This window comes from Aythya fuligula, chromosome 3 (genome assembly GCF_009819795.1).
Source record: "Aythya fuligula isolate bAytFul2 chromosome 3, bAytFul2.pri, whole genome shotgun sequence".
NCBI lineage: Eukaryota > Metazoa > Chordata > Aves > Anseriformes > Anatidae > Aythya > Aythya fuligula.
The window spans coordinates 43,782,414-43,792,578 of NC_045561.1; the positions used below are offsets into that span (position 1 = coordinate 43,782,414).

Genomic DNA, 10,165 nt, shown 5'->3' on the forward strand with positions numbered 1-10,165 from the left:
TCTGACCAGGTCTGATGCACTGACAACTGCATAAGTAGCTATTCTATTTTGAAATCATGTTCCTGCATTAAGGATGTTTTTTCATCACAATATCACTTGCCTGCAGAGGAGTTCCTGAGGAAAAATATTGAGAAATTTAAGTACCAGGCTATCAGTATTTTTGTGCTCAGTAAATTATTTTTTTTTTTTTTTTGTAGACTGATGCAGATAATGACCTTGTTGGTGACCAGTGTGACAACAATGAAGACATAGATGAAGATGGCCACCAGAACAACCAAGATAACTGCCCTTACATCCCCAATGCTAACCAAGCTGACCATGATAAAGATGGTAAAGGGGATGCCTGTGATCCTGATGATGACAATGATGGTATTCCAGATGACAGGGATAATTGTCGCCTCAGATACAACCCTGACCAGGAGGATTCTGATGGTAAGAGCAATGTGACATGAATTTAACTTAGTTCTTAGTATCCAATTCTGATCTTGGAATAGGAGCATATGATGAAGAGAAATATTCTCAAAATCAAACTGAGCTGTGTATTATATTTGAGGCAGCATGGACTTCAATGGAAGTGCGCTAGCCTATTTGGACCACAATTAGAGCATTAAGAAACCCCTCTGAGAGGGGCTCAAACAAACACATGATTATTTATAGAGAAACACCTTTCAGAAATTAAAAATACATATATTTCTGGTTTTAATTTTGAAATATAAAAAAAAGGGAAAATATTTCAGATTTAATTTCATGTCTTAAATGAAAAAATGATTTGCTTTTGTTTTCAGGCAAGATGTCTTCTGAAAATTAAAATGGAGAAAATATAGCTTACTGCTCTGATTCCTTTTGAAAGTGAGACTATGTAGCTCTTAAGTCTAAAATCATTTTTGATTTTAAATTATTTTTCTAAAAAGTATTTTTGAGCATCTTTTCTCAAATTTGTTTTGTAGGTTAGTAACTTTAAATATATTTTGATGATGCACCTGTCACGTTTTAAGAAATGGATACGTAATGCTTATTTTTTCCAGTTCCTGTCCTGAAATACTGCTGGGCACTCTCAAACAATCCTTCTTTGTGTTTGGCTGTATTTCAGTAGTGAAATAGTGATAGTTTCACAGTCATAAATGTAATTTAGAAACATTTGATCCTTTGAAAACCAACACAATATGTCTACAATAATGGCCCTTGCAATAAATACGTGAGCAATTTCTGTTCCGAGTTATACAACTTGCTGGAGTCATTCCATGGTTATGTTGGTGAAATTGAAAGCAGAATTTAATACCTACATAATATGGTTTTATGTACTTTTAGAAAGACAAAATCCAGAGACCTGTCTTGTTTCCTGGTAAAACAACTGCTGTAGGAAGTTTCTGATTGGTAGTAGTACTTTACCTTTCAGTCCAATGATATAATGGTAATATCTTTGTACTTGTCAATCTCTAGAATAGCCTCTTAATTTCAGAAATACTCCAAAATAAGGGTGCCCCCAAAGTGTGGTATAGTCATCTGTAACCTGGATTTTGTGAGTGAGAGTACCATTATGTATGGAGAAAGCATTCACAGAAAGAATAAATTTTAAAAAAAATTAGCCAGCTCATCACTGTCATCAGCAGCAGGCCCAAGAGAAATCATGGAAAAATGATAAATAAAGCCAAAAGATGCTCCCACGCTCTTAAAGATGTGAGCTATAGCATTTAATGATGAGGCCCTTGAGAGAGCTGTTGGACATGGCTGGGTAAACAAATGCTTTCTAACTTTCCTTGACACAGAGTCAACATTGTCAGCAACAGCTCAGTACCAAGTGAACGTCATCAAGACTTTCAGTGGATAACTTAAGTTCTCCTATGACTTGAATATTGCCTCTTCAATGTTGGCAAGGGGAATAAAATTGGAAATTCACTTTCTTCTTCTAAGTGCTAAGATAAACAGTTGCAGGAGCACACAGAGCTGATCAGGATTTGGAGTTTTCCGTGGCCAATTGCCAGATTGCAAAATAGGACTACTTATCAGTCACAGTCAGAGTGGTTCAGAGTGGAAGAGACCTCTAGAGATCTTCTAGTCCAACCTCTCTGGTTGGGCAGGTTCACCTAGAGCACGTTGCACAGGATCATCTCCAGGCGGGTTTTGAATATCTCCGCAGAAGGAGACTCCACAACTTCTCTGGGCAACCTATAGCTGAATGTTTTAAAGTCTTTGAGTTATTAGGTGTATTAGCTTACTCTAACTGTCCTTTTTGGTTGTTGCCTAAGACTCATTCTGCTTTTTATGCTCCATTTATGAAAGCTTTATTCCTGAAAAATTCTGTGCCAGTTAGACATGGTAACGTAGCTTTGCATTTGTCTGAAACATCTAGTAGTAGCTCAGTAATTAATTAGTTGGATCATTGCTATTTCCCATTTTGTTAATTCCCATGTTCTTAGAACAGTCACAAACACGTTTTAAAAAGGAGATGCTTAGATACATATTTTACAATAATATTGTCCCCACTTTCTTTTGACATAGTGGTGACATTTCTGCAATCCAAAGCATCCTGCATGGATTGTTGCTGAAGGAATCTTGAGACACAGATAGGGTCTTAAAAAAAACCAACCACCAACAAAACAACCACCAAACATTGAGTATCTTCAATAGTATATAGGGATTTGGTCATTTGCAGTAGAGTAAAGATTTTAACACTGCTTGAATTCATTTACACTGCACGTATTAAAATGTGGCCTTATATCCACATCTGGGACAAATCATACTGAAAATTTAATACAAACATTAGTGAATTACATCGGCATAGGAAACTTCCAAGTCCCCCAGCACTGTTTCTAAAGAAGCATATAGACTAAGGGTCAGATTGATGACTGTCATAAACCACTGACTGGTTAGTTTTATTAGCATTAATTTTGGCCCTGATCTAAGTTGATGGTTTCTTCCAGTCATTACTAACAACATTTCAAATGTTTGTTTCAAATGAACTTTCAGAGAATGAAGCTTTATTTGGAGCATTCTTTGAGGAACAAGAAATAACGTACTCATATGCATCATAAATTTCTTCCACTAGTGCAAGAGCCATTAGGTAGCATGGATAATTTGCTAACAGTTGTATTCACTTATTCCTATTGCTTATAGGTGATGGCAGAGGTGATATTTGCAAAGATGACTTTGACAATGACAATGTCCCGGATATTTATGATGTATGCCCTGAAAACAATGCCATCAGTGAAACTGATTTCAGAAAATTCCAGATGGTCCCTCTGGACCCTAAGGGAACTGCTCAGATTGATCCCAACTGGGTTATTCGCCACCAAGGCAAGGAACTGGTGCAGACTGCCAACTCTGATCCTGGAATAGCCGTAGGTAAATATCAAATGTTAGCCTGCATCTTTACATAAACAACCTGTGATCTAGTGATAGAGGGGAAAAAAAAAAAAAAGTAGATAAACATGTCTTTTTGGTGCTCCAAGGTTGGGACTGAAACATTGGTTTTATATGCCCAAAAAATAGCTCAATGCTGTTTGCCTTTGTTGACCATTCAGTTTGTCACTGGCTGTAACACACGTGAAATATTCTGTAGAAGAACCTTACATAGGTGTAGTGCCTGCTGTCTTTTACCAGTTGTAAATAACATGTTTCTCCCTAGAAACCTCCATAGGATAGGTTAGGTAGGCAAGTGTAATTACCTCTGTTCTTATAGGTGAAGAAATTGAAAAAGCAAAGCTTAGGATTAAAGTTGGGACTTTTGGGTGTTGGTGGCTGGATCCAGCACTGTAATTCAGTGGTTTATGTCTTTTGTCCTCTCCCAGGTTATGATGAGTTCAGCTCCGTTGACTTCAGTGGCACATTTTATGTTAACACAGACCGTGATGATGACTATGCCGGCTTTGTGTTTGGCTACCAGTCCAGCAGTCGGTTTTATGTTCTGATGTGGAAGCAGGTCACGCAGACCTACTGGGAGGACAAACCCACCAGGGCTTATGGCTATTCTGGTGTGTCACTCAAGGTAGTGAATTCAACAACTGGTACCGGTGAACACTTGAGAAATGCTCTCTGGCATACAGGAAACACTCCTGGACAGGTGAGAAATTTAAAACTTCAGGGCCATGATGATGCCTGATTAATCTTTTAACAAGAAGTGAGGTGTCTGGAAATGAGTTTTCTTTCACACCTTAATTGTTGCAGAAGACTACAAGCTTTTCTTCAGTTCACATATTATTAGTGTTGCCTTGTGTTTCAAAGAAAACATTACACATATAAAAATCATGAATGGAAAAAATTACATGTATAAAAGGGAAGGTGTGGTGTGGTCCAAAAAAGAGTAAGAGATCTCAGTTCTGCACAAATCCTTTGTGACCTCTGTACTGGCACTTATTCCTTCAGCATTCCAGCTTGTTTGAATTATGCTTGGTTTAGACCTCAGCAACCAGTGACAGCCAAAGAGAAAAGAAATGAAAACAAAGAGAAAAAATCACTTCTGTTCCAAGTAGGGCCCAGCCACAGAAGAATCTTGTGCCTTTTGGAAAATAAGTTATTGAGGCTTTGTGCGTAAATAGGAATTTCACACTTTGGAGTTCTTGCAGGAGTGAGGCCTCAACTGAGTGCAAGAGTTTTCAAATAAGCCAGAGGTAGTAACATCTGTGCAAGCTGCAGTCCCTTTCACTCAATGAAGCCACTCATACAGATAGGAAAAGCAGCATCAGATCTTTCAGCGTGGGTGTCTACATGCAAATAGGGGCAGGACTGCATAAGGGAAGTCAGATTCAATGCTGTAATGGCCTTCAGTGACAAATACGTAACTGATCTATAGTTACAGACAGGAATTTTCATTACTCTCCCTAGAAAGGAACAGAGTGAAGAAATAGTATGCTGATCATATGTTAAACACTTGTTTTGGTTTCATCATTTGTTAAACACTGGTTTTGGTTTCCTGCTCTGCAGCAAATGATCTGCGGCTGCATGTACAGTTACTGTAGTGGATGTACACTTCTGAAGCAGTGTTTCTAATACAGCATTTGTATTCCTACCATAGGTGCGTACTTTGTGGCATGATCCCAAGAACATTGGCTGGAAAGATTATACTGCATACAGGTGGCATTTGGTTCATAGGCCTAAAACGGGACTAATAAAGTAAGAAATATTTCCGTGCCTCTATATTAGAATTAGTATAACTTCAGTTACTGTTGATATAACAGCTATTTCATCAGTTTCTTTGTTAGTTTTCATAATGGTCATACTTACATTACAGTTTGTTTCAATATTTAGGGAATCATTTTTTTATATTTAGAATGACTCAGGTGTATTTAATTTAGTAGGGATGGTTCAGTATTTACATCAGTTAAATATTCTTAAATTAAAAAAAAAATCTTTCTCAATAGTTCTTCTGTAAAGGGACCAAAAATTCCTAAGCAAAACTCAAAGCAAGATTAGAACATGAGATTCTTCCATAGCCTCTGGAATTTGAATGAATGAATGAAATTAATTAGAAACATCAAAATTGCCACAGGGAAGTAGGCCAGCCTCCTGTCTGCTTCAGCATCCTGTCTCCAATAGTGGCTTATACAAGATATTGCAGAAGTAGCCATAAGCACATCTGCAATGCAAATAGGGAGGAGCTATGGCATGTTATTTTCCTTAAAGCCCAGCTGTTTATCTGATATTCAAAAGAATAAGCATTAACTGTTTATGTCAATTTTATCTTGTACTAACTACTGTAAGTATGGTAAGCATGTTTTTCATGGGGCAGTCTGACATCTTAAGGTCTTGCTAGTTTGTGTTTAGTAAGTGTTTAGTAAGAGCAGGGGAGTTTGGCTGTTCAAAGGGACAAATTTGGTTAAACTACTTGGTCTGTCTTTTGGGGAATAAAAAAGTTTCCGTGTATGTTTTAAGTCTTTATGCATCAAAGGATTGCATTGCAAGGCACTGGCTGATACAGGTCAAAAAGAAACTTGAGTTTTTCATTCATGTTGCTGTTGCCTGTAACTTTTTCTTTGCAGAAGGTACTTAGTATCAGACAAAACATATTTCATATGGTAACATGTTAGATTAGTCTACTGTGACAAATTCTATGGTCTGGGACATTAGATTCCTTCATTCTTTAGGGTGTTTTAAAAGGAAATAAAGAAACAAAAGCAATTATTTTCATAGTATAGTTACGGAACTATGTTATTTTGTCTCTGCTGTAATCAAAAGACTGTCGACTCACTTCACATTTGGCTATTTTTAGTCTGAGAGCCTAAGAACCTTAGGTTCTTAAAGTTCCTGTCGTAAGGTCTCCCATGAGAAGTGGAGAATCTATGAGCAAGGAACTGCAACTTGTCTGGTAGAAAAGAAAAATGAAGAGGTCTGTTGGCTCCAGGGTGGGTGCATGAGACACTCAAGGGAAAAAAAAAAAAAAGAACCAACTCTTTCTTTTCTAGTTCATAAATCTAGCTGTTTGTGTCCAAATCCTTCCAGCTTTCATTAGGAGCTTAAGCCGTCTGAAACTGAAATTTAGCATGTTTCCAATTAATGTTTTGTTAGAATCTAAAGGGAAAGTTTTTCCAGTTTCTGATTTTGGCCCTTGCACCTAGAGATAAGTAAATCAGCCATTCACACGGCTATACAGAAGACTTTGCAAAGCTATGTGGCTACGTCTTGTGTTAACCTCTGAGTTCACAGGGACAGAGTCTTATCAATGAATGATAGTACATGACATAGTTCATTCCAGGAGACTTGACTGTTCTAAATAAAGTATTGGGAAATCTTTTGCAGCTGGTGTGCATAAAATTACTTATAGAACAGCTCCACTACTTTTGATTAATGCATTATGGCTGCCAGCCATATGGGTGTGAGAGAGAGTTGAGGAGTGATCCTTACAATGAAGCTGTGTTATCTGGTGACTTGTTAAAATGAATTCTGATTCACTTCTTGGAAGCTGTTACTAGCCCTTAGCACTGGACACTCCGTCATCCTCCTTTTCTAATTTATATTATGTTCTTTACAGAGTTTTAGTTTATGAAGGGAAGCAAGTCATGGTGGATTCTGGACCAATCTATGATACAACCTTTGCTGGTGGACGATTGGGTCTTTTTGTCTTCTCTCAAGAGATGGTTTATTTCTCTGATCTCAAATATGAATGCAGAGGTTAGTTACAGAAAATGTCTGGAAAATGCTGATGCCTTTGATGTAACCTATGGAGCAAGCACGAAATATGGAAATGCAGAGTATCCTCTTGTTACTGAAAACAATCTGTAATCTCATAGCATGTTGTGAACCTTGATTTGTTGAAATGCCATGAATGCTCTTTGCCCCTATAGTAATCTCATTTGAATAATAAAACCCAGATGTTCAATATTACCCACCTGGAAAAAATGAGATAGAAATCTGAGTGAGATATGCACTTAGAATTCTCTCTGCATATCCACTTTCCTTTGTAGGCTATTTCAGTGTGTCCTGCGGGCAGAGAGCTACTTCAGGATCACCCCTTTTTCCAGGAGACATGAAGGAGAGAGTAGACATTCTTAATGAGCATGACTGTGTATTGTACTACCTCCAAAATGTTTTGAAATATAGAGAATGCTTTCCCAGGTTTTCCTATATGTGATTTTTTTATATTCGTATAAGCATAAGTGCTTATGCATGTGCACATATAGGTAGATGTATTTTTATGTAAATGTTTACACATGTAGGAAAATGCAGAATGGGAAGCACTGCAACCTTGTGTGTGTATCATTCAATTTTGATTGAATTCTAAACCAATAAATCAACCACAACAATTAACGTATTTTTTCCCCATTTCTTTCAGATGCTTGAGCAATGGTTGCTGCATTACCAGCAAAGTACTGTAAATGCTATGCAACCTAGACACCTCAGTACATCCTGGTACTCCCATTTTCTGTTTTTGTGTACCTCCTTCTCTGTCCATGGGCTCCACTGACCAGGTACCTCCCTGCTGCCAGGAGTGGCTCAGCCATCCCTCCACCAAAGTGCCTTCTCACAGCCAGCACTAACGAAACCTAAACACAAGCGTCTGACCCACCACTGAAGCAAAAGCAGATTGATACATTAGAACACTTTTGTAGAGTGAAAACTTAGCAAACCACATTTGTTTGTTTATTTGCCTTTTCTTAAGGAATGACGTTTACATACAAAAATGTAATTACTTAATGTATTTATATATATATATGGAAAAAGGGGGGAGATAATGACTATTAGTCATTATCTTTAAATGAGGAAAAAGTGCTTAAATAACTTTTTAGGTGTATGGTTGATGCTTTCTTGCTCTGATCAGGGCTGGATTTCAGTGACAAAACCTCTGGGTCCAACCATAGCAAAGTAACAGAGGGCCACACCAACAGTGTTTATACTAACAATGGAAAAGCTTTTGGAGAATAAAATGAAGGTCAGTTATGAAGATTTTTTGATCCAAAAAGATGTCCTTTTGCTGATGAGGATGCTCTTAATAACGCCCATTAAAAATAAAGTTGGTAGAAATGTCAAATTTGCAACCTAAAGCATTGACTAGCATCAGAGAGTTAATTCAGGCCAAACAGAATTGAACTAGAAACTCCCATGGGAAAGGGAAGAGTGATTAATTTAAAAGTCCAAAACTATCACCATTATCTGACTTTTATAAAATGATTGCTAGTTTTTCCATTTCCTCATATTAATGTTTTGCATTCCCTCATATTAAAAAATATTCCATGAACATGTGGAGCAAAATGAACCTGAACCACTTTCCCACCTCTGCTGCAAAAAGCACTTTGACATCTTGAATCCTGATCTGGGTTTTTGAAAAGGTGGCAACGCCACTATTACGTAATTTGGTAATGTAAGAGCTTAAGGTTCCACTTATAAATATTTTGTTAATATTTATTATGATTATCACACCAAGCTACCTTCTCTGATTATTTATTTTAAAGCATGTCATATAATGCTTCAGTAATACATTTACAAAGGATGATATTTTAAAGTGATTTTTAAAGCATATCACAATATGTAGATATTGTCAAACCATTGTGTACACTTAAGTAAGGGTTATATTCAAGTATGCTTTAAAGTTAAATAAATAATAATAAGGAATTTATAAATGGAACCTTAATATATATCCAGTTACCCTATCTTTAATATTTTGTATTTTACCTATGTCTGCTGTATATAGAACTTCTTAAAATAATGCTGAAGGGATACCAGTGTTTATTCTAAACAGATACAACAGTTATTCAGATATACAATAGTATAAACTTGTTTAACATTTCGTTTTTGTTTTCTTTAAGTTGTATGAGCTTTGTTCACGAAAAGAACACTTGCTGGTGTAATTTTACTCATAGATGGGTTTACTAATGGAATAATACAGTATTTCTGCCTTCTTACAGGGCACAGTGAGATAAATGTTGAATCAACTTTTTCTCCCTTGAAATAGATTTCATTGCTATATTCATTAGAAAGAAATCCACATTTGCTGGCTTTATTGCACATTTTATATTGGTCATATTATCAATTCTTTTTTTATTGTTTATTTGTTTTTTTTGTTTGTTTGTTTGTTTTTTTTTTTTTTTTTTTTTTTCCAAATCCTCTTCATGAGGTTTTTAAGTGTGTTTCAGTTTCTTTCTTTTGGTGTTTCAAATTGTATCCCCAAGTCCCAAGCAGAAGGGAGGGTTACTTCATTAAATGTAATGATTGTAATGGCTGTGTAGGGTTTTTTGTTTTGTTGAAGAGAGACATCAGTGTAGGGATGAAGATGTTAATATTTGAACTGTATCATAATTTTCCTATTCTATGTAAATTATTTATGATGTTTTTTTTTTTTATTTTTCTCATTTTTTTTTCCTTGCAAATGTGTGTGTGAGAGAGTGAGATGAATGAAATTTCACATTGTTTTGCCAAAAATTGTAAATAATTATTTATTTGTTTACATGGACGGAACTTTATCATTTAACGTCCTCATTCATTTAGTCAGATCCTCATTTATATATATATATATTAAGAAATTATTGATAGGAAATAAACTGTAAAAAGGTTTTATAAAAAAAAAAATCTCTTTACCTTTTTTATAGTTAAAATGTTTCTTGAAGGTAATATTCCATTCCCGAAAGCCCTCAATTAAAAAACTTCTTGCCTTGCATTTCAAACAAACCAACAAATTTGTTGCCGGGCTACAAATCACAGCCTTTCTTCTAAGGTTGTAAATGACAGGTTTTCTAGC

General features: G+C 36.1%; 1 protein-coding gene across 1 annotated transcript in view; it reads left to right on the forward strand.

The window, feature by feature from the left end:
- THBS2 (thrombospondin 2) overlaps window positions 1–9,444 on the forward strand; it is a 32,112-nt gene extending 22,668 nt beyond the window's left edge. The window contains exons 17-22 of the mRNA XM_032185526.1: window positions 198–432; window positions 3,115–3,342; window positions 3,789–4,060; window positions 5,012–5,109; window positions 6,965–7,104; window positions 7,766–9,444. Of these exons, the coding sequence (XP_032041417.1) occupies window positions 198–432; window positions 3,115–3,342; window positions 3,789–4,060; window positions 5,012–5,109; window positions 6,965–7,104; window positions 7,766–7,773 (981 nt within the window). The 3' untranslated portion in view covers window positions 7,774–9,444. The remainder of the gene's footprint in view (window positions 1–197; window positions 433–3,114; window positions 3,343–3,788; window positions 4,061–5,011; window positions 5,110–6,964; window positions 7,105–7,765) is intronic.
- Window positions 9,445–10,165: the final 721 nt, after the last annotated feature.